The sequence below is a fragment of the Dendrobates tinctorius genome, unplaced genomic scaffold, assembly GCF_039654945.1.
Source record: "Dendrobates tinctorius isolate UK_male_01 unplaced genomic scaffold, ASM3965494v1 ptg000192l, whole genome shotgun sequence".
In the NCBI taxonomy this organism is placed as follows: Eukaryota; Metazoa; Chordata; class Amphibia; order Anura; family Dendrobatidae; genus Dendrobates; species Dendrobates tinctorius.
The window spans coordinates 10,822,661-10,849,016 of NW_027361859.1; the positions used below are offsets into that span (position 1 = coordinate 10,822,661).

General features: G+C 42.2%; 1 protein-coding gene across 1 annotated transcript in view; it reads right to left on the reverse strand.

Moving 5' to 3' along the window:
- Nucleotides 1–1,493: 1,493 nt before the first annotated feature.
- LOC141055869 (uncharacterized) overlaps nucleotides 1,494–26,356 on the reverse strand; it is a 112,320-nt gene continuing 87,457 nt past the window's right edge. Inside the window, 2 exon segments of the mRNA XM_073552586.1 lie at nucleotides 1,494–1,894; nucleotides 1,896–2,558. Of these exon segments, the coding sequence (XP_073408687.1) occupies nucleotides 1,787–1,894; nucleotides 1,896–2,558 (771 nt within the window). The 3' untranslated portion in view covers nucleotides 1,494–1,786.

Genomic DNA, 26,356 nt, shown 5'->3' on the forward strand with positions numbered 1-26,356 from the left:
AAAAAACTATCTGAATTAATAAATAAGGATTGCGTGATTTTCAGGGACAGATCCCTATCATGGTGGGGAAGGATCCACAAAGCTCTTTACTTTGCCAAAAATATTATATATTTTAAGGTGTATACCACTCCCTATCCCTTCCATCCATCTTTCTAACTTACAGACACAGATCAATTGGGGCTACAAGATGCCCAGAACGGCCACTCAAACCTTATTTAAGAAAAAATTGAATGGAGGTATAAGCATCCCTAACATCACAGACCACTATTATTCTTTGCTACTTAAAGTGCCCATTGGTTAATAGATTCAGATCCCCCAGCTTGCCTTGACTTAGAGTCCACACTTAATAACAATAAGCACCCTAGATCCATAATCTAGAATGCCATAGCTAACAACCTTCCAAATTCTGTTGCCCATCCAATCTTCCAAGCTATTGCACTCGCTTGGTCTAAGATCTCTAAACCAAAGAGAAGATCCCATAAAACGACCATCCTTAAAAAAACTCCCCCTAACACTCATCTACTCTGACTAACCATTCACTACCCCCCATCTGGGCTGATTTAAAAATATCAACATTAGAAGACATTTTTAATGGGGAGGAATTTCTTTCCTTTAAAACACTAAAAACTAAATACAACATCGCCTCGTTCCTGTTTCTCGAATACCTTACTCTTAAAGATATTTTATATTATTTCTCAACAAGAAACTAAACTTCACTGAGTCTTCCATAAAAATACTAAGTAATTGCGGTCATTGTATTTTCTGGAGTCACGGCTTCGTTTACGATAATTACAACCAAGATACGGTCTTGACTGAAAGCTCGTCAATGCTGAGTTGGGAGAAAGACTTAAACTCTTCCTTCACTGTAGAAGACTGTGAGGACTCTCTCTTTATCTTATCACTCCGTACTCTCCATGTCATTGCAGGAGACCCATTTTAAGATTGTATCACATTGGTACTATACCCCCAATAGACTTGCCCACATTGGGACTACGAACTCGCCTCTATGCTGGAGGGACTGCGGCCAGAAGGGAGATATCCTACATGTTTTCTGGAGTTGCACAACGGTTAATACCCTGTGGTCGCAAATCTCCTCCCACATTATTAGCAAACTAACAGGCAAAACCACAACCCTCACACCTCACTCGGCTCTACTTTCCCTCAACTTAGAGGAAGTGGATCCTGCCTTAAAAAGATATAGTCATCCATGTTTGTCTTGTGGTAAAAAATTCCATTGCATTCCATTGGAAGAACCGTTTCCTTCCCAAAGTTGATATCTTACAGTTGATCACTCAGCATAGATCTCATGAGTTGCATTTCGCATTGGCTAACGACCAATTCAGCAACTTCTACAGGAAATGGTCTAAATGGGACCAAACTTTCCCTACTCTTATTACTTGAATGAATCTTCTAACTCTTTGTAATCTCTATATAATAGAAGCTGTTTTAGTTTTGCCTCTGACATAACTGATCCTGTATCTACTATCTGACATAGGGTTAGATTTGTAATGACACTCATTATGCTCATTTTATGTGTTTTTATGTTCTTTATTGCTATTACCGTTCTTTTGCATAATCTTGTATTCTATGTGTTTAGGCGCTGGCAAGATGCGTTTGTAAAATGAAACACATTAATGCATGCTCCACATTTTTGTTACATGTCAATTTGTAAATTCCCTACTTCCCCTTATCTTTCCCCTCTCTTCCCGTTCCAATCCCCCCCATTGTTGAAAAGAATAAAATCTTTGGAAAAGAGAGGATTTCTTCACAAAATATTTTCCACATTCTAAACATGAAAAATGCTTCTCCCCTGTGTGAATTGTCTGATGTTTAGTAAGCAGTGATTTCTCTGCGAGACATTACTCACATTCTGAACATGAAAAAATGTTCTCACCTGTGTGGCATATCTGATGTCTATTAAGATGTGATTTCTGGTTAAAACATTTCCCACATTCTGAACATGAAAAAGGTTTTTCCCCTGTGTGAGTTCTCTGGTGCTTAACAAAATTTGATTTCTCGTTAAAACATTTTCCACATTCTGAACATGAAAAAGGCTTCTCTTCTGTGTGGGTTCTCTTGTGGCTATCAAGAAGCTCTTTCCGGTTAAAACATTTTCCACATTGTGAACAGTAAAAAGGCTTCTCCCCTGTGTGAGTTCTTTGGTGCATAACAAGATTCCATTTATGGGTAAAACATTTCCCACATTCTGAACATGAGAAAGGTTTCTCCCCTGTGTGAGTTCTCTGATGCTTAACCAAATCTGATTTCTGGTTAAAACATTTTGCACATTCTGAGCAAGAAAATGGCTTCTCCCCTGTGTGGGTTCTCTGGTGGCTATCGAGATGTGCTTTCCGGTTAAAACATTTCCCACATTCTGTACATGAAAAAGGCTTCTCCCCTGTGTGAATTCTTTGGTGACTGACAAGATTTGATTTCTTGTTAAAACATTTCTCACACTTGGAACAAGAAAATCTATTCTCTGCTGTGTGAATTTTTTGATGTTTAAGAAAAGATTTTTTGAGGTGAAAACTATTTCCATATTCTGAACATGAAAATGGCTTCTTGGCATTAAAAGCATTTTGTTTTTTAAGGCTTATTTTGTGACTTTGATCTTCCTTAGTAGTTGGTAATGAATCAGAAGATGGAACCTGTTTCAAAGGATCAGATGACAGATCTTTGCTGTGAAGTGATGATGGTATATCTGGAGTAATGGCACTCATTTCAGTTGTTTCCCATGGGATCTCAAAATCATCCTTTTTAAAAATTGAAGATGTCAGCTGTCCCTCTGATTTCCTGGTACAGTAATCTGCCAAAAATAAAACCAATTGTTATTTTTGGATAAAATAGTCTTGATTTTTTTTTAATTTTTGAACATTTCTTCTTAAACTGTCAGTAAAAATGGCAAGTTATGTTAAAAACTATAATTATTCATCAAGACAATGACAGATCACAGTCTATTAGAAAACTGCACATCAACATAAACTACCCAAATAATCAAAAAATAATCAATAAAAATATTTTAATCTTTATTAAATATATCATAAAACATACAGATAAAAACTGATATAAAGGGGTAAATTTATACAATGACTGAAGTACCGTATATACTCGAGTATAAGCCGAGATTTTCAGCCCATTATTTTAGACTGAACGTGCCCCTCTCGCCTTATACTCAAGTCACTGTCCCAGGGGGTCGATGGGGGAGGGGGAAGTGGCAGGAGCCGGCGGCTGTCACATCATACTCACCCCCCCCGGCACAGTATCTGCACTTCCCAGTTTCTTCGATGGTCTCCAGCGCCAGCAGCTCTTCCTATGTTCAGCTGTCACATGGTACCGCTCATTAAAGTAATGAATTAAAGTAATGAATATGCAAGCAACTCCACTCCCATAGGCGTGGAGCGCATATTCATTACTTTAATGAGCGGTACCATGTGACCGCTGAAAAAAGGAAGAGCAGCTAGCACCGGTGACCATCGGAGAAAGGCTGGGATCACACTACAGCGAGATACGGCCGAGTCTCGCAGGTTAAAACCAAGCTCTGGCGCCGGCACTCCAGAGCAGAGCGTGCAGCCGCACAGCAATACATGGAGCTGCACACTCCGCTCCGGAGTGCCGGTGCCAGAGCTTGGTTTTAACCTGTGAGACGTGGCCGTATCTCGTTGTAGTGTGACTCCTGCCTTACAGGGAAATGCAGAGACCATGCCAGGAGGGAGTGAGTATGACGGGGAGGACGCCGAGCCATACATACAGCAGTGGGAGGATGGAGGAGCCATGCATACAGGGGGAGGATGGGTGAGCTATGCATACATGGGGGAGGATGCCTAGCCATGCATACAGCAGAGGGAGCACGGAGGAGTCATGCATACAGCAGAGGGAGGATGGAGGAACCATGCATACAGCAGAGGGAGGACGGAGGAACCATGCATACAGCAGAGGGAGGACGGAGGAACCATGCATACAGCAGGGGGAGGAAGGAGGAGCCATGCATACAGCAGGGGGAGCCACACATACCAGGACAGGGATGAGGGGACAATGCATGCTCGGCTTATACTTGAGTCAATAAGCTTACCCAGTTTTCCGTGGCAAAATTAGGGGCCTCCGCTTATACTCAGGTCGGCTTATACTCAAGTATATACGGTAATCAATCATATATACATCTCAGTAAATACAATATGTCTCAAAATTGGTATCCATGTGTTGTATGTTCCATGAAGAGAGACAGTGCATAGAATGGATTATTACCAAGGTTGGGAAAGAGGCACATACAGCTCTGGCAAAAATTAAGAGATCACTGCAAAATGTTCAGTTTATCTGATTTTTCTTTTTATAGGTATATTTTTGAGTAAAATGTAAATTGTTCTATTAGTCTATAAACTTCTCACAACATGTTTCCGAATTTAGAAGCAATAAATTGTTTTTTTTTTCTGAAAAGGAGAAATGGTCTAAATTAAAAAAAGTGCTTTCAGATCTCAAATAATGGAAAGAAAACAAGCTCCTAATCATATAAAAACAACAATACTAATGTTTTAACTCAGGAAGAGTTCAGAAATCAATATTTTGTGGAATAGCCATGATTTGTAATCACAGCTTTCATGCGTCTTGGCATGCTTTCCACCAGTCTTTCACACTGTTTCTGGCGCAAAAATTTAAGCAGCTCTTCTTTGTTTGATGGCTTGTGACTATCCATCATCCTCTTGATTACATTCCAGAGGTTTTCAATGGGGTTCAGGTCTGGAGAATGGGCTGCTCATGACAGGGATTTGATGTGGTGGTCTCTTAATGTTTGCCAGAGTTGTATATAAGGTGTTATAGCTCTACCTAGTGGTTATAGAAAAAAATAGTAGCACATAGAGGATAAATCCCTAAATATACTCTAGTATTCCTTTGTACTCTTGAATTAACTATGTAATTCCCAAGGTTGGGAAAGAGGCACATACAGCTCTGGCAAAAATTAAGAGATCACTGCAAAATGTTCAGTTTATCTGATTTTTCTTTTTATAGGTATATTTTTGAGTAAAATGTAAATTGTTCTATTAGTCTATAAACTTCTCACAACATGTTTCCGAATTTAGAAGCAATAAATTGTTTTTTTTTCTGAAAAGGAGAAATGGTCTAAATTAAAAAAAAGTGCTTTCAGATCTCAAATAATGGAAAGAAAACAAGCTCCTAATCATATAAAAACAACAATACTAATGTTTTAACTCAGGAAGAGTTCAGAAATCAATATTTTGTGGAATAGCCATGATTTGTAATCACAGCTTTCATGTGCCTTGGCATGCTTTCCACCAGTCTTTCACACTGTTTCTGGCGCAAAAATTTAAGCAGCTCTTCTTTGTTTGATGGCTTGTGACTATCCATCATCCTCTTGATTACATTCCAGAGGTTTTCAATGGGGTTCAGGTCTGGAGAATGGGCTGCTCATGACAGGGATTTGATGTGGTGGTCTCTTAATGTTTGCCAGAGTTGTATATAAGGTGTTATAGCTCTACCTAGTGGTTATAGAAAAAAATAGTAGCACATAGAGGATAAATCCCTAAATATACTCTAGTATTCCTTTGTACTCTTGATTTAACTATGTAAATGTAACAAACAGTAAAAAATATTCATAGAAAATAAGGTAAGTTAGATAATTGTCTATAAAAAGGTATAAAGTGCATGCAAGTGCTGGATGGAATGTTCCAAGAGTACTGAGCAACTGGTGGTACAATAATGATTAAACAAATGGGCCAAGCTAAAAAACTAAATACAAACCGACAGAATCATGTGAAATGTATATGCACTTGCTTGGTTATAGCTTTGTCCTCCTCTGGTTCCATCCTCTGTGCTCAGCTCCCGGCTTAATCTTTGTTTCCTGTTGTGACCACAGCCCGTTTACTGACTACTCTTGTATATTCTGATTTTGTATTTTCTCTGCCCTCCTGGTTCTGACCTGGCTTCCTGATTATTCTTATTCCCAGCTCAATCCACAGAATATCTGGTAACATCATGACCTAAGCCTAGGGGATCTCTGTGTAAGTCCAAATATATGTAGAGGGGTTACAAAAACTGGACAAAACTGTGACTAGAGACAATAACACATCTACTGAAATGACCAAAACACAATTTTGTTCAGAAAAAAAAAAAAGTGTAACTATTGGTGGCGAGTATGTGGCCCGCTGGCTCTTGGCAATTAAATTATCGTAGGGGCCACTATTGTCTATCAGATGCATTTCAAGGAGAAATATAAGGGTATGTGCACACGTTGCGGACTCTCCCGCAGATTTTTCCACACAAAATCCGCATGTCTTGGCAGAAAACGCAGGTGCGTTTTTGATGCATATTTGACGCGGTTTTGCATGCGGATTTGTTTGCGATTTTGTAAGCTAAATAAGGATATGTTATTTAACAAAAAAACAAAACATTTGTGATGTCATTTCTGTCCAACCTCCTCTTTTACATTTGTCCAACCCACACTCCTTTCCACACACAGATAGATAGATACATCTGTAGACATATCCATAGATATATCTATAGATATATAGCCATATATATTTAAAAAAAAAATGGCGTAGGCTCCCGTGCAATTTTCTGCGCCAGAGGGGGAAAGCCGACGACCGGGGGCCAATATTTGTAGCCTGGGAAGGGGGTAATACCCATGGTCCCTTCCCCGGCTATGAATATCAGCCCGCAGATGTCTGCATAGCCTTTTCTGGCTATTAAAATAGGGGGATAGGGGGACCCCCCCAAAAAAAATGATGTGAGGTCCCCCTATATTTTATAGCCAGAAAGCCTACGCAGACAGCTGCGGGCTGATATTCATAGCCTAGGAAGGGGCCATAGATGATATTGGCCCCCTGGCTACAAATACCAGCTCACAGCCGCCCCAGAAATGGCGCATCTACAGTGGTCGCTAGTGTCATGCGATTTTTCAATGGAACATGTGTATGACATGCGTATGCAATGCAATTTTGACATGAGATTTTACATAGAGCAGTTCTCTGTATGTAAAAGCTCAAGTTAAAATTGCATTGTAAAAAAAATGTACACAGTTTTTAAACAAAATAATCTTCAAAACATACATATGTGTATCTAGATATAGTACAGTAAAGAGAAGAATAGAATAAATATATACACATACATGTCAGTGACAAATACAATTAGTATAGTGTTGCTGTCTATAAATTATAGGGGGACCCCACGCCATTTTGTTCCTTGAAATAATCATATATTAATTAAATACATGTCCATAATATAGAACCAACAATATACTAATTGTATTTGTCACTAATATATATATTTGCCTTGTAATGTTTTAATTTCCTGTTCTGTCCAGATGTCACTGTATCCCAGAATTCCAAGCGGAGGAAGTTCACTAACTGCCATATTGGGACACCCAAGTGATGGGTGTCTCAATATGGAAACTGCTGCTGGTACCAACCTATTGCGCAGTACTACCAGAGGAACACGGTCGCACCACACACTCTATATGCCGTACGCACCACACATACAGTGTCACACTCAGACAGTCACACTCACGCAGCCTCTTGTGCGGTACCACCAGAGGAACAACGTCGCACTGCGCGAATTCTGCGCAGGCGCAGTGAATCATTTGGCTGATCCCAGCGGCAGATGCGCGATGTGTCTACAGGCAGAGAAAGCCGGTCACATTAAAGGGGTTTTCCCACAAACTAAAGTGCATTTTAAAAATTGTCTGTCTGACCGTGTAGGGAGCATACCACATCTCCTGGGCAGGGGAGGAAGCAAAAGACAATACTGACATTACAGCAGAGGATCACAGATGATTCATTTTGTGAGGTAAAATATTTCACTGACTGTTTTTAAACAATATTTTACCTCACAAAATGTATCCTTTGCGATCTCCTGCTGTAATGTCAGAATAGTCTTTTCTATCCTCCCCTGCCCAGGAGCTGTGGTATGTTCTGTACATGGTCAGACACAGACAATTTTTAAAATGAACTTTCGTTTGTGGGAAAACCTCTTTAAATAGAAATTCCTCCTGACATTCTGTGCACTGACTGTTTAGTGATGGGGTACACAGGTCAAACAAGAGATGACATGAGAGGAAAGGACAGCAGAGGGGGGAGAGAGAAAGTGCACAGGGGTGAGAAAGCCTTTGCACAGGGGGAGACAGCTGAAACGGGACAGCACATGAGGGGAGAACACAGCACAGGAAGGAGACAGCAGATGAGGGGGATAGCACATGGGGTAGACAGGTCAAAGAAGAGAGCACAGATGGGAGAAGTCAGCACATGGGGAAAGAGAGAGTGGATAGGTGGGTGAGCACATGGGGGGGGGAAAATTCACAATTCTGCAAAGCCTGCCCCCCTTGGGACATTACCGCCCTCCCGATGTGATAGCATTGGGCCTCCATCTAGTGTAATATAATATACATATATATACATATATACACATACATACACACACACACTAGCTGAAGAGTCCAGCGCTGCCCGGGCATAGTAACTAACTGTGGTTAGTTATAGCAAATTATAATTATCCTCCATCCCATAGTCCCGTGCCCATATACCCATCATACATATCCACCACCCCATAGGCCCGTGCCCATATACCCATCACACATCCTTCATCTCAGTCCCATGCCCATATACCCATCATACATATCCGCCATCCCATAGTCCCGTGCCCATATACCCATCATACATATCCGCCATCCCATAGTCCAGTGCCCATATACCCATCACACATCCTCCATCCCATAGTCAACCATTATGACATCATAATGAGGGGCGGGGCTTGATACACACACACTTTTTCCCCATTATGTAGATAGGGGCAAAATTGTTTGGTGAATTGGAACTCGCGGGGTTAAAATTTCGCCTCACAACATAGCCTAGGACACTCTCGGGGTCCAGACGTGTGACTGTGCCAAATTTTGTGGCTGTAGCTGCGACGGTGCGGATACCTATCCCCAGGGCCGGTTTTAGGCAAAGTGGGGCCCCAAAAGCTAACATATTGCACATCACACAGAAGCATTTCGGTTGTATTTATATGCGCTGAGTTCAGGCCGCTAAATGAGTGTGATCGACAATATTGAAGTCGTTCAACACTTGTTTCCCGGCCTCTTTCCACCGTCTGAGAAAGAATGATGGGGACAGAACAATCACTAATGGATCACTAACAAATCACCATACAGTATCATGTTATCAGCAGCACATCTACAGTTTACACCCCATAGTCCTCCATATAATATAATGTGCCCCATAGTCCTCCATATAGTATAATAAACTCCTCAGTTCTCCATATTGCATAATTCACTCCCCATAGTCCTCCATATTTTATAATACACTCCCTATAGTCCTCCATATAATATAATGTACTCCATAGTCCTCCATATAGTATAATACACTCCTCAGTCCTCCATATAGTATAATACACTCCCCATAGTCCTCAATATAGTATAATACACTCCCCATAGTCCTCCATATATTAAAATACACTGCTCAGTCCACCATATAGTATAATACACTCCTCATAGTGCTCCATATAGTATAATGCACCGCCATAGTCATCCATGTAGTACAATTCACTTCCCATAGTATAATGCACACCATAGTTCATCATATAATGTATTCCCCATAGTCCTCAATACAGTATAATGCAGCCCACATAGAGCATAATCCAGCCACCCCACAGATTATAATGCAGCCCCGCCATACAATATAATGTAATCCCCATAGAATATAATGCAGCCCCCCTCTTATAGTATAATGCAGCCACCCCTTAGAGCATAATGCAGCTACCCCTCAGAGTATAATGCAGCTATTCCACAGAATATAATGTAACCCCCCACAGAATATAATGCAGCCCCTCCATAGAATATATGGCAACCCCCTCATAGAGTATAATGCAGCCCCTTATATAGTATAATGTAGCCCTTCTCATATAGTATAATGCAGCCCCCATAGAATATAATAAAGCCCCCATACAATATAATCTAGCCCCCACAGATAATGCTGCCCCCCCATAGAATACAATGTAGCCTCCTCATATAGTATAATGTAGCCCCCTCATAGAGTATGATGCAATCACCGCCCATAGAATATAATAAATATAATACAGCCCCCCATAGAATGTAATGTAGCCCCAAATAGAATAAAATACTGCCCACCTCCCCATAGAATATAATGTAAGCCCCCATATTATATAACACAGCCTCCCCCATAGATTATAATGTAAAATGTACCCCCTTGGTATATAACTCAGCTGCATAGTATAAAGCACAGCACCACCATGGTATATAGAACAGCCCACCATGGTATATAGCACAGTATCACATGGTATATAGCACAGCCCACCATGGTATATAGCCCAGCATGGTATGTAGCCCAGCACCACATGGTATATAGCCCATCATGGTATATAGCCCAGCACCACATGGTATATAGCCCAGCACAGTATACAGCCCAGCATAGTATACAGCCCAGCACAGTATACAGCCCAGCATAGTATATAGCCCAGCACAGTATAGAGCCCAGCATAGTATAGAGCCCAGCATAGTATACAGCCCAGCATAGTATATAGCCCAGCATAGTATAGAGCCCAGCACAGTATATAGCCCAGCACAGTATATAGCCCAGCACAGTATATAGCCCAGCATAGTATACAGCCCAGCACAGTATACAGCCCAGCACAGTATACAGCCCAGTATAGTATATAGCCCAGCACAGTATACAGCTCAGCATGGTATATAGCCCAGCACAGTATACAGCCCAGCATTGTATATAGCCCAGCATAGTATATAGCCCACCATAGTATACAGCTCAGCATGATATATAGCCCACCATAGTATACAGTCCAGCATGGTATACAGCCCAGCACAGTATACAGCCCAGCATGGTATATAGCCCAGCATAGTATGCAGCCCACCATAGTTTATAGCCCAGCATGGTATATAGCCCACCAATGCCACAATAGTATATAACCCAGCACAGTATACAGCCCAGCATGGTATAAAGCCCACCAATGCCACCATAGTATATAGCCCAGCACAGTATAGAGCCCAGCATAGTATAGAGCCCAGCATAGTATAGAGCCCAGCATAGTATATAGCCCAGCATAGTATAGAGCCCAGCACAGTATATAGTCCAGCACAGTATATAGCCCAGCATAGTATACAGCCCAGCATAGTATATAGCCCAGCACAGTATACAGCCCAGCACAGTATACAGCCCAGTATAGTATATAGCCCAGCACAGTATACAGCTCAGCATGGTATATAGCCCAGCACAGTATAAAGCCCAGCATTGTATATAGCCCAGCATGGTATACAGCCCAGCACAGTATACAGCCCAGCATGGTATATAGCCCAGCATAGTATGCAGCCCACCATAGTTTATAGCCCAGCATGGTATATAGCCCACCAATGCCACAATAGTATACAACCCAGCACAGTATACAGCCCAGCATGGTATAAAGCCCACCAATGCCACCATAGTATATAGCCCAGCATAGTATAGAGCCCAGCATAGTATATAGCCCAGCATAGTATATAGCCCAGCATAGTATAGAGCCCAGCACAGTATATAGCCCAGCACAGTATATAGCCCAGCATAGTATACAGCCCAGCATAGTATATAGCCCAGCACAGTATACAGCCCAGCACAGTATACAGCCCAGTATAGTATATAGCCCAGCACAGTATACAGCCCAGCATTGTATATAGCCCAGCATAGTATATAGCCCACCATAGTATACAGACCAGCATGGTATATAGCCCACCATAGTATACAGTCCAGCATGGTATACAGCCCAGCACAGTATACAGCCCAGCATGGTATATAGCCCAGCATAGTATGCAGCCCACCATAGTTTATAGCCCAGCATGGTATATAGCCCACCAATGCCACAATAGTATATAACCCAGCACAGTATACAGCCCAGCATGGTATAAAGCCCACCAATGCCACCATAGTATATAGCCCAGCATAGTATAGAGCCCAGCAAGCATAGTATAGAGCCCAGCATAGTATAGAGCCCAGCACAGTATATAGCCCAGCACAGTATATAGCCCAGCATAGTATACAGCCCAGCATAGTATACAGCCCAGCACAGTATACAGCCCAGCACAGTATACAGCCCAGTATAGTATATAGCCCAGCACAGTATACAGCCCAGTATAGTATATAGCCCAGCACAGTATACAGCCCAGCATTGTATATAGCCCAGCATAGTATATAGCCCACCATAGTATACAGCCCAGCATGGTATATAGCCCACCATAGTATACAGTCCAGCATGGTATACAGCCCAGCACAGTATACAGCCCAGCATGGTATATAGCCCAGCATAGTATGCAGCCCACCATAGTTTATAGCCCAGCATGGTATATAGCCCACCAATGCCACAATAGTATATAACCCAGCACAGTATACAGCCCAGCATGGTATAAAGCCCACCAATGCCACCATAGTATATAGCCCAGCACAGAGTATAGCCCAGCATAGCATATAGCCGCTCCCCCCCAGAATGGCCCCACAGTCCAGTACTCACACTGATATATTAAAAAAAAACAAAAAACTATTCTCACCTTCTCCTTGTGCCCGCGCTGCTGGCTGCTCCTGTCTCCTGCTCTGCCGGCACACAGTGAGAGTGCGATGATGTCATCGCGCACCCGCTGTGTCAGAGGCAGAGCGGGGAATGATGGGAGAGGGAGCGTTGGCTGACGCTCTCTCCTCCATTATTGTTTTGAACTGTACTGGCAGTCGCCGGTATAGTTCAATGCGGTGGCGGGGGGAGTCGGCACTGGGGGAAAGCGGGCCCCCTGCTTCAAGGGGCCCTATAGCAGCTGTGTGATGTGCCGCTAGCTGGGGGCCCCTGGGGGAGCGGGGGCCCTAGGAAGCTGCCTGGTCTGCCTGCCCCTAACGCCGGCCCTGCCTATCCTGGACACACACACACACACACACATTGAGCTTTATATATTAGATATATGAAAAAATTAAAGGGAGAACTATTCAATTTGCAACGATAGACACATGTGTATTCTATGTGTATATATCTATTGTTTTGTGAGCTGTCAGTGTGATTTTACAGTAGCCGGACACGAATTGCTGGCTTTTCAAAGGACACTGGAGCGTAAAAATTGGACAGCACTCGCATGGTTTTCTCGCACCCATTGACTTGCTGCAATTTTTTTCTCAGTCCGATTTCAGCTGAGAAAAAACCTCACAAATGAGATGTCATCTATTGAATAACATTGGTCCGAGTGCAATCCGATTTTTTTTATTCTTGCAAGTGAGTATGAGCCCTAAACCGGAGTTGCACTCATTAATGGTGGACCATTGGAGCTACTATGAGTCCTGAACAGAAAACTAGTGAAAGTATTAGTGCTCCTCATTTCAGGAGAGATTGTGCAGTAATCTGAATTCCTTAGGATTGAAAACATAATGTAATTTATGACGTGGAGTGAATCCATGAAACCAGGGCTGGAGCCATGCCAACACATCTCCTGCAGGGGAGAATAAATGTACATTACAGCCATCAGCCACGCACAGCTTACAGATATATCATGGCACAGGGGTAATGTTTTTTATGTAGTTTATCACAATCCTGTTTGAAGTTAGTTGGTTTTAAAAGAAACTGAAAAGTCAGGATAAAGGGAAACTCTGTTGTTATTGTACAGAAATTCACACTTGGCCTCACTGCACATTCAATGTTGTCAATCATGAAAGTGAAGTTTGGCCAAAAAGACTGGACTTGGTCTTGTAGGAACCATATGAGAACATTCAGCAGCACATAAGGGAGAGAAGGGAGATTCATCCAATAAGATATCAGGGATCTAGGAAGCCAACAGCATCATTACCATCTGCATTCTATTACAGGCCCATCATATCTTTCTTCAAGTGATTTTCTAACCTGTCAGCACATTCTACGTACACTGTCATTTGGCTTTATAGTTTATAGATCTGGGCAGGTAACGGTCAGCGTCTCCTAATCCCAGGAGGTAGGTGGATCCTCCAAGTTGTAAGTTCTATAAAAAAGGGCTTTCAATGACCAAAGTTATTTGAACAGTTTTGGTGGAGGAGAAGGTTGTGGTCTAGAGGCAAAATGGTGATCACACGATTGTGATATGGATGACACTAATACAGCACAGTACAAAAAGAGGACTTGAAAATCCTCCAATAATGGAAAACAGCAAGAGAACAACAAGGTTTACCCGTACAGGCCTCCAAACAAATGCACTTTCAGGATGCAGTGGACCCATATAATAAAGATGGCAACACAGGTGCAAGAATACCAATCAAGCAACTTCTCGCAGCTTACCAATACATGGAGGGGGCGGTTGCCTGGTATGTTGATGCACAAAACAACTTGTATGCGGCGCTGTTCACACTATGGCCATGCACAGCATCCAGGCCAGCCTAGTACCAACACCCTTCTATTAGCTCAGGCGGGCTGCCTGGCGCTAACAAAATGCATGCCGTGTGAACAGACACCGCAGTTTACAAGATCAAATGGGCCCAGCTGCACCCCGAATAAAAACGTGGAGATCTTTGACGTAGGTTACGGGCTCACGTATTTTGGCCAAAATATCAGCTAATACTCCACATTTTTTTTAAATGTGTTTTTTGCACTTTTTATTCGGGGTGTCTGTTCACACGGCATGCATTTTGTTAGCGCCAGGCAGCCCGCCTGAGCTAATAGAAGGGTGTTGGTACTAGGCTGGCCTGGACGCTGTGCATGGCCTTAGTGTGAACAGCGCCGCATACAAGTTGTTTTGTGCATCAACATACCAGGCAACCGCCCCCTCCATGTATTGGTAGGCTGCGAGAAGTTGCTTGATTGGTATTCTTGCACCTGTGTTGCCATCTTTATTATATGGGTCCACTGCATCCTGATAGTGCATTTGTTTGGAGGCCTGTACGGGTAAACCTTGCTGTTCTCCATGATATGGATGACACCATCAATAAAGCAGCCACAGCCGGTGACTGAGAAGAATCAGTGATTTCTCTGCATTTAGTGGTCACTACTCACCTGGGTAGTCATATGTAGGAATCTCCTCTTTCCATCGCTCATCACCCCTCACATATGTCTCTGTAGTATTAATATGGGTCAGATCTTCATCCTGAAACAAATATTGTAAAATTTACAGACAGATGGAGAGGACAGATCTACAGTGGGGGAAATAAGTATTTGATCCCTTGCTGATTTTGTAAGTTTGCCCACTGACAAAGACATGAACAGTCTATAATTTTAAGGGTAGATTAATTTTTACATTGAGAGATAGAATATCAAAAATAAAATCCAGAAAATCACATTGTATAAATTATCTAAATTTATTTTTCATTTTGCAGTGAGAAATAAGTATTTGATCCTCTACCAACCATTAAGAGTTCTGAATCCTACAGACCAGTTAGACGCTCCTAATCAACTCGTTACCTGCATTAAAGACAGCTGTCTTACATAGTCACCTTTATAAAAGACTCCTGTCCACAGACTCAATTAATCAGTCAGACTCTAACCTCTACAACATGGGAAAGACCAAAGAGCTTTATAAGGATGTCAGGGACAAGATCATAGACCTGCACAAAGCTGGAATGGGCTACAACAGCATAAAGTAAGACGGGTGAGAAGGAGACAACTGTTGGTGCAAAAGTAAGACAATGGAAGAAATACAAAATGATTGTCAATCAATATCGATCTATGGCACCATTCAAAATCTCACCTCGTGGGGTATCCTTTAATATGAAGAAGGTGAGCGATCAGCCTAAAAGTACACGGGGGAACTTGTTAATGATCTCAAGGCAGCTGGGACCACAGTCACCAGGACAACCATTGGTAACACATTACGCCGTAAAATTTAAAATCCTGCAGTGCCCGAAATGTCCCTCTGCTAAAGAAGGCACATGTGCAGGCCCGTCTGAAGTTTGCCAATGAACACCTGGAAGATTCTGTGAGTGATTGGGAGAAGGTGCTGTGGTCAGATGAGACAAAAATTGAGCTCTTTCGCATTAACTCAACTCACCAAAGAACACTGTCCCCACTCTCAAGCATGGAGGTGGACACATTATGTTTTGGGGGTGTTTCTCTGCTAAGGGCACAGGACTACTTCACCTCATCAATATAAGAATAGATGGAGCCATGTACTATAAAATCCTGAGTGACAACCTCCTTCCCTCCACCAGGACATTAAAAATGAGTCGTGGCTGGGTCTTTCAGCAAGACAATGACCGAAAACATACACCCAATGCAACAAAGGAGTGGCTCAAAAAGAAGCACATTAAGGTCATGGAGTGACCTAGCCGGTCTCCAGACCTTAATCTCAAAGAAAACTTATGGAGGGAGTTGAAGCTCCGAGTTGACAAGCGACAGCCTCAAAATCTTAATGATTTAGAGATGATCTGCAAAGAGGAGTGGACCAAAATTCCTCCTGGCATGTGCGCAAACCTCATCATCAACTACAAAAAAAAAGTCTGACTGCTGTGCTTGACAAGAGTTTTGCCACCAAGTATTAGGTCTTGTTTGCCAGAGGGATCAAATACTTATTTCTCACTGCAAAATGCAAATAAATTTATATAATTTATACAATGTGATTTTCTGGATTTTATTTTTGATATTCTGTCTCTCAATATTAAAATTAACCTACCCTTAAAATTATAGACTGTTCATGTCTTTGTCAGTGGGCAAATTTACAAAATCAGCAAGGGATCAAATACTTATTTCCCCCACTGTATGATCACATCTAATCCTGCCATCTCCACAGCCATCTACACATCATAGGGGAGATCTCATGACACCTTCTCTCCATCTACCTGATGATCCTGAGGAACACTGGGATCTTCTTGTTTACAATCCTGTGGAAGAAGAGGACGGGGACGTCTCTCTGGTGTTGTCCTCTTACTGGATAAATCTGAAGGAAACACATACAGGGACTGAATTCATTCTTTACATACAGATAATTATAGACCGTGTGTATTTAGTCCTGTCTATTACCTGGTGATGTGAGGGGCTGGGGAACCGCCATTATGGCATCCTTGTATACATCTTTGTGTCCTTCTAAATACTCCCACTCCTCCATGGAGAAATAGACAGCGACATCCTGACACCTTATAGGAACCTGATACATACAATGATACCGTCATCCCCCCGATCCCTTCACAGCATTACTGTATAATGTCCCAGCATTCCCAGCAATGTCACCTCTCCAGTCAGCAGCTCAATTATCTTGTAGGTGAGTTCTAGGATCTTCTGGTCATTGATGTCCTCATGTATCAGGCGGTGCGGTGGAGGCCCCGTGATTGGGCTCAGGGGTCTTCCCCATCCCTCAGACACAGGGTCCTGACAGCGATCACTAGAGGTCTTCTTCGCTACTGTGTAATCCTGGTTATGGAGAGACACATTAATAAATCTCACTACAGACATTTCCAGAGTCCTCACCTCTCCAGTTCTGTCCATCTGTTATTCCCATAGATAAGAATGATGTAATGTGACTGGGTCGCCCTCGCTGGCTTCACTCAGGGCTGTGGGGTACTCGGTATCGGGCCGGTGTCAGGGGGATGTGTCACAGCAGCGGTGACCCGGTCCATGGCTCTGGGGCCCAATATCAATGGCGGTGATGTTTGTAATGTAGTTTATAAGGAAAGTTTGTGACGCCACCAGTGGTGTTTGGCAAGTAAGATGTTAGCCAATGCTGCGTGCAGATCCTCTGGGGCTGATGGTGTGTCACAGCTTAGATGGTGTAGCTCCCCACAGGTGAAGCTGTAACCCCAGGGCAGTGTATAGGTGGTTGGCATGGGGATGTAGCAGTGCCGATAGGGTAGGAAGCAGACACGACACAGCGGGGTGCAATTTCTGTACCTTTACTTGATAACTGCAGTCCAGGGTCCTGATTACAGATAGTATTGGAGCAGGCTAGCCTGGAAGCAACTCAGGGATTCTCTCTCACAGACGGGCTGTGCAGTCTCCTTCCTAGCGCTTGTGTGGTGTGAAGCACTCCAGTACTCAGTGCTCTAAAGTTCCTCCTGTCAGATGTTCCTAGAACCCCACTTGCATGGCAGACAGCTGTAGCCTCTCTCTCTGGGACTCCTCTCTCTCTCTCTGAATCTCTGGCTCTCTATCCGTTTTGCTGTTGTGCCTCAAGTCTTAGATGGGAGTAGGGCATTTACAGCCTCCTACTCCTCTGGTATCTGTGGCAGGACCGTTAGTATCCGTACCACCGTGGAGACCAGTCCTTGCGCTCTTAAGCTGAGGGAGCTCGCCTTCCGCAGCTCAACCTCCAGCTTCTCCTACACGTCTGCACACTTCACCCTCCGCAGACTAACTAACTCCCCTTCCTCCTGGCCCACAGAGAGCACTCCTCCCCTGAATCCTGGGTCAGAGCTCCCCCTGCTGGCCAGGAGTGGAACTGTGTTGCATGTATGGATTGACTGTGAGAGAGACCCATCATTGCCTCCAAGCCTGGCATTACCCTCCCCTGGAGGAAGGCAAAGCCAGTGTGGCGACCATACTCCTGGGGGCGCCACATGACGTCATCAGAATCTCTCACCTCTCCAGTAAGCCGGAAGAGGATCTCTAGGGTGAGGTGTAATATCCTCTCCACCATCTCGTCCCTGACCATATCCATCTGTAATTCAGAAAAATTATTTTATATAGAAGATCTTCACTGAGAGGATCCGATATTGTAGAGACCTGAATGAGAAGATGAGCCGATGTAACATCATAAAAAATTCTATGTAATAATACAATTACTGGAGATGAAAATGGAAACATATGAGGAGCTAGAATGTGTAGATGTTGTATTCATCTTGTATGGACTGGAACACAAGCTGTTACTCACTGCTTCGGCAACTGATTGGCTCTAGGAAACACAAGATCGTTGGGGCTGACCAGAAAATACAGAGACTGGCGGGGACCCAAGCAGCAATGGTATTTTTATTATTTTACAGTATTTCGTTTCCTTCTTTACATCTACTAATAAAACCTATATATTTAGGCCACAGACAACAAGCAGTTTCCTCCTCGGAGTCGGAGCTGAATACGTTTCTCATAGACTCATCTTCCATAACGCTAATTCTCGTCTCATTTCCCGACACTGGAATCGGCATTAGCAATACTGCAGGAGATATTCATTACACGTGACAGGAGAAATAACTACTTCATGATGAGGACGACATCTTCATCTTCTACTACGGCTCTAGAAACATATTTGGCCAGAGTCCGTCACTGACTCCATCCCCACCGGCCGTCTATATGAAGGTTTCCCGTCTTCCCCGCACTGTAATCTTCTATCACGTTAGATCTCAGGTCTGAGTCACACACAGAAGTTTGATGCTTTTAGAAAAGATTGTTTGTAAGAACAACAAGACAGGAGATATTTGAGGCCAATGTCTCCATATACAGGCTTTTTTCCTCTGGATATGATGCTTTTGGGGGGCATTTTCCCATCCGTAGGCTTTCATAGACTGCTCAAAAAAATAAAGGGAACACTTAATCAACCGAATATAACTCCAAGTAAATCAAACTTCTGTGAAATCAAACTTTTCACTTAAGAAGCTACACAGTTTGACAATCAGTTTCACATGCTGTTTCACAAGTGTGAAAGCACAAACAACATTCAAAAGTGACCAAAACATCAGCCAGAAAGCATTGGTACTGAGATGTGATCTGTGGTCCCCACCTGCAGAACCACTCCTTTATTGAGGGTGTCTTGATAATTGCCAATAATTTCCATCTGTTGTCTATTCCATTTGCACAACAGTATGTGAAATTGATTGTTAATCAGTGTTGCTTCCTAAGTGGACAGTTTGATTTCACAGAAGTTTGATTTACTTGGAGTTATATTCGGTTGTTTAAGTGTTCCCTTTATTTTTTGAGCAGTGTATATTGCATGAAATACACCCCCCAAAAAGTATGTTAAAATTTTACAAAATAAAATTGAGGATGGAAGTACTGTAGGAACATTATACTATGTGTGGGGGGAAGTCAGTACTGTGGGAATATTATACTGTGTGTGGGGGGATGGCGGTACTGTGGGAACATTATACTGTGTGTGTGTGGGGGGATGGAGGTACTGTGGGAATATTATACTGTGTGTGGGGGGAAGTCAGTACTGTGGGAATATTATACTGTGTGTGGGGGGATGGCGGTACTGTGGGAACATTATACTGTGTGTGTGTGGGGGGATGGAGGTACTGTGGGAATATTATACTGTGTGGGTGATGGTGGTACTGTGGGAACATTATATTGTGTGCGGGGGCATGGTGGAACATTGGGTACTGTGGGGCGGCATGGTGGCTCAGTGGTTAGCACTGCAGCCTTGAACTGCTGGGGACCTGAGTTCAAATCTCACCAAGTACAACATCTGCAAAGAGTTTGTATGTTCTCCCCGTGTTTGCGTGGGTTTTCTCCGTGTACTCTGGTTTCCTCCCACATTCCAAAGACATACTGATAGGGAATTTAGATTGTGAGCCCCATCAGGGATAGTGATGATAATGTCTGTAAAGCGCTGTGAAATTAATGGGCGCTATATGAGTAAAATAAATAAAAAATAAACATTATATCGTGTGTGGGATATGGCTGTATTGTGTCTATCACCAGGAAATGAGCAAATAATTGTGATTCTTATAAGGAGGCATCAGAAAACCCCCTAATTAACCCCTTCCTTACATTGGACGTAGTATTCCGTCCATGTGACCTGGGACTTAAGTCCCATGGATGGAATAGTATGTGTTACGCGATCAGCGGGGCTCACGGGGGGGAGCGCCGCTGATCACAGCCGGGTGTCAACTGACTATCACAGCTGTCACCGGGCACTATGTGCCAGGAGCGGTCACGGACCATCAAACATGATGCCTGCTGACAGCAGGCGCTCAGAAAGCCTCCTGCAGTGCCTGTCAGATCGCTGATCTGACAATATATAGTTATGTCCCACACTGGGACATTATAATAAAGTTTAAAAAAAAACATGTGTAAAAATATTTTTTTTTTAAAAATTCCCTAATAAATTCTTTTTTTTGTAGATAAAAAAAAATAAAAATACACATATTTAGTATTACCACGTCCGTAACGACCCGTCCTATAGAACTGTTTCACTAGTTAACCCCTTTAGTGAACTCCTTAAAAAAAAACACACAAGGCAAAAAACAATGCTTTATCATCATACCGCCGAACAAAAAGTGCAATAACAGACGACCAAAAAAAGGATATAAATAAAACATGGTACCGCTAAAAACGTCATCTTGTCCCGCAAAAAACAAGCCCCCATACAGCGTCATCAGCAAAAAAAATAAAAAAGTTATAGCTCGCAGAATAAAGCGATGCAAAAATATTTTTTTTATATAAAATTGTTTTTAATTGTATAAAAGTGCCAAAACATAAAAAATTTAAATAAATGAGGTATCGCTGTCATCGTACTGACCCAAAGAATAAAACCGCTTTATCAATTTTACCGCAGGCAGAATGGTGTAAACGAACCCCCCAAGAAATTAATGAAACGCTGGTTTTTGTTAATTCTGCGTCCCAAAAATCGGAATAAAAAGAGATAAAAAAATGTCACGTGCCCGAAAATGGTAGCAATAGAAACGTCAACTCGTACTGCAAAAAATAAGACCTCACATGACTCAGTGGGTCAAAATATGGAAAAATTATAGCTCTCAATGTGGTGATGCAAAAACTATTTTTACAATAAAAAGCGTCTTTTAGCGTGTGACAGCTGCCAAACATAAAAACCGCCATAAATAGTAAATCAAACCCCCCGTTATCACCCCCTTAGTTAGGGAAAAATAATAAAATTAAAAAAATGTATTGATTTCCATTTTCCCATTAGGGTTAGGGCTAAGGTTAGGGGTGTGTTGGGGTTAGGGTTGGAGTTAGAATTGGGGGGTTTCCACTGTTTGGGCACATCAGGGGCTCTCCAAACGCAGCATGGCGTCTGATCTCAATTCCAGCCAATTCTGCATTGAAAAAGTCAAACGGTGCTCCTTCCCTTCCAAGCTCTGCCATGCACCCAAGCAGTGTTTTACCCCCACATATGGGTTATCAGGGTACTCAGGACAAATTGCAAAACAACTTTTGAGGTCCTGTTTCCCATAGGAAAATAAAAATTGGGGGTGAAAGATCATTTTTGTGGAAAAAATATTTTTTAATTTTACGACTGTACGTTATAAACTTATGTGAAGCACTTGGGGGTTCAAAGTTCTCACCACAAATCTAGATAAGTTCTTTGGGGGGTCTAGTTTCCAAAATGGTGTCATTTGTGGGGGGGTTTCCACTGTTTAGGTACATCAGGGGCTCTCCAAATGTGATATGGCGTCAAGTGAATTCTGCATTGAAAAAGTAAAACGGCGCTCAATCCCTTCTGAGCTCTGCCATGCGCCCAAACAGTGGTTTACCCCCACATATGGGGTATCAGCGTACTCAGGACAAATTGCACAATAACTTTTGCAGTCCATTTTCTCCTGTTACCCTTTGTAAAATAAAAAAAAATTGGACCTGAAGTATTATTTTTGTGAAAAAAAGTTAGATGTTCATTTTTTTTAAACATTCAAAAAATTCCTGTGAAGCACCTGAAGGGTTAATAAACTTCTTGAATGTGGTTTTGAGCACCTTCAGGAGAGCAGTTTTTAGAATGGTGTCACTTTTGGGTATTTTCTATCATATAGACCCCTCAAAGTGACTTCAAATGTGAGGTGGTACCTAAAATAAAATGGTGTTGTAAAAATGAGAAATCGCTGGTCAACTTTTAACCCTTATAACTTCCTAACAAAAAAATTTTGGTTCCAAAATTGTGCTGATGTAAAGTAAACATGTGGGAAATGTTAGTTATCAAGTTTTTTGTGTGCCGTATCTGTGATTTAAGGGCATAAAAATTCAAAGTTGGAAAATTGCGAAATTTTCAAAATTTTCACGAAATTTCATTTTTTTTCACAAATAAACGCAAGTTATATGAATGAAATTTTACCACTAACATGAAGTACAATATGTCACGAGAAAACAATGTCAGAATCACCGGGATGCATGGAAGCGTTTCAGAGTTATTACCTCATAAAGGTACAGTGGTCAGAATTGTAAAAATTGGCCCGGTCATGAACGTGCAAACCACCCTTGGGAGTAAAGGGGTTAAAACATTTCTCTAACAACCCCCCAATCTGTGACTCTTCGGGGTAAATCGCTCTCTCACCATTGGATTAGAGCTGATACTATGGAGCTAAAGAGACTAAACAGACTTTCTGTCCCCTCCATAAAGGGGCACTTTTCCATGTTTGTCAGAACTGTCCGAGGATTATTAGAGGGGATAGTTTCCCCCAATTAGAAGGGACACCTGTGGATATTGGGGTCTTTACCTGCTCCAGTCCTGGTGTGGAGCCTCCACCCGCAGAGCCGCACTCCACATATATGGCTGCTCTGTGCGCACAGGACCTGGGATGAGGTCACAGGAGGGGAGGAGTCAGGGGTCACATGATCAGGGGCCTCAGCTTATGCAGCAGGAAAGATGTATATCTTTGTACCATGTTAGCCAGTAGATAGAAAAATATTCAGGATTGAGAGTCCTCAGTAGTTGATACCTTTTAATGGCTAACTGAAAAGATGGTAACACATTGCAAGCTTTCGAGCCTGATGAAGAGACCTGAGTAGTCTGGAAAGCTTGCATTGTGTTACCATCTTTTCAGTTAGCCATTAAAAGGTATCAACCACTGAGGACTCTCAATCCTGAATATTTTTCCAGCTTATTCAGGACACCCTAATCCATACCTCAGGTGTTACATACTCAAAATCTACCACAAGGTGGCGAACCACACTTATATACCAGAGAGGATCACATATACACATACAGTTGTGGCCAAAAGTATTAACACCCCTGCAATTCTGTCAGATAATACTAAGTTTCTTCCTGAAAATGATTGCAAACACAAATTCTTTGGTATTATTATCTTCATTTAATTTGTCTTAAATGAAAAAACACAAAAAGAATTGTCCTAAAGCCAAATTGGATATAATTCCACACCAAACATAAAAAAGAGGGTGGACAAAAGTATTGGCACTGTTCGAAAAATCATGTGATGCTTCTCTAATTTGTGTAATTAACAGCACCTGTAACTTACCTGTGGCACCTAACAGGTGTTGGCAATAACTAAATCACACTTGCAGCCAGTTGACATGGATTAAAGTTGACTCAACCTCTGTCCTGTGTCCTTGTGTGTACCACATTGAGCATGGAGAAAAGAAAGAAGACCAAAGAACTGTCTGAGGACTTGAGAAACCAAATTGTGAGGAAGCATGAGCAATCTCAAGGCTACAAGTCCATCTCCAAAGACCTGAATGTTCCTGTGTCTACCGAGCGCAGTGTCATCAAGAAGTTTAAAGCCCATGGCACTGTGGCTAACCTCCCTAGATGTGGACGGAAAAGAAAAATTGACAAGAGATTTCAACGCAAGATTGTGCGGATGTTGGATAAACAACCTCGACTAACATCCAAACAAGTTCAAGCTGCCCTGCAGTCCGAGGGTGCAACAGTGTCAACCCGTACTATCTGCCGGCGTCTGAATGAAAAGGGACTGTATGGTAGGAGACCCAGGAAGACCCCACCTCTTACCCCCGAGACATAAAAAAGCCAGGCTGAAGTTTGCCAAAACTTACCTGAAAAAGCCTAAAACGTTTTGGAAGAATGTTCTCTGGTCAGATCAGACAAAAGTAGAGCTTTTTGGGCAAAGGCATCAACATAGAGTTTACAGGAAAAAAAAAGAGGCATTCAAAGAAAAAAAACATGGTCCCTACAGTCAAACATGGCGGAGGTTCCCTGATGTTTTGGGGTTGCTTTGCTGCCTCTGGCACTGGACTGCTTGACCGTGTACATGGCATTATGAAGTCTGAAGACTACCAACAAATTTTGCAGCATAATGTAGGGCCCAGTGTGAGAAAGCTGGGTCTCCCTCAGAGGTCATGGGTCTTCCAGCAGGACAATGACCCAAAACACACTTCAAAAAGCACTAGAAAATGGTTTGAGAGAAAGCACTGGAGACTTCTAAGGTGGCCAGCAATGAGTCCAGACCTGAATCCCATAGAACACCTGTGGAGAGATCTAAAAATGGCAGTATGGAGAAGGCACCCTTCAAATATCAGGGACCTGGAGCAGTTTGCCAAAGAAGAATGGTCTAAAATTCCAGCAGAGCATTGTAAGAAACTCATTGATGGTTACCGGAAGCGGTTGGTCGCAGTTATTTTGGCTAATGGTTGTGCAACCAAGTATTAGGCTGAGGGTGCCAATACTTTTGTCTGGCCCCTTTTTGGAGTTTTGTGTGAAATGATCAATGTTTTGCTTTTTGCTTCATTCTCTTTTGTGTTTTTTAATTTAAGACAAATTAAATGAAGATAATAATACCAAAGAATTTGTGTTTGCAATCATTTTCAGGAAGAAACTGAGTATTATCTGACAGAATTGCAGGGGTGTCAATACTTTTGGCCACAACTGTATATATAATCATGCAGCACATCCACAGATAGTAAACACATATATGCATACAGTTTACACACATACACACAATAGTGGATACAATTACATTAGTATATATCTTGCATAGAATTAAATATTCCAAAGTGAATAAAATACATACAAGTAAAAATGATATAAGGTGAAATAAATGTACACATACATATACAGACATGTACACATATACACAGCTATATATAAACTATTAGAACAATTATGAATAATGATAATAGTGATGTCGTCATTCTTATATACAGATATATACATGTATCATGTTAATATGTGATAAGATGCAATATTTGTATAAATGTAACAATAACTGTGCCACTACCTGTGTATACACTGTTATATGCTGTATATCTATGCTGAAGATATAGCCAAGACCAAAAAAGAGCAAAAGAACTCAAAAATAGCAATAATAAAATCACTTTTAAATCTAAAAATGTTATAAATCATGTTACAAAGAAGATGCAAGAAAAAGGAAGAACATCAGACTCCCATTATTGTAAAAATTGCTGCCTAGCAAAGGACCAAATGACTGCGATCCGTGGATATAACAAAAAGGTATACATAGCTTACTAAATGATCCAGCCTGATCAGCCACCTACCGTTAGTAAAGAGTGGCCACAATAGCCATAAAAAGTAGACATAAGGCATCAAACATACATATATACTGTGTCTCTGGCTAGGTGCAACCTGTATATCTTGACATCCACCGTTAAATAAGTACCGCAATGAACCTCATGTATGAGGACTTAATAATCAAACCCCGATGTCCTACTAAGTCTGTGAAACCACCACGCCCCCTGAAGAAGCAGGTGCGAAACGTGCGCGTCCGGGCAGCAGGACGGGACTCCCACTTTATGTGCACAGCACGCTGCTAGGATCCAGGTAAAGGCCCTTGTGGCTCTCTTC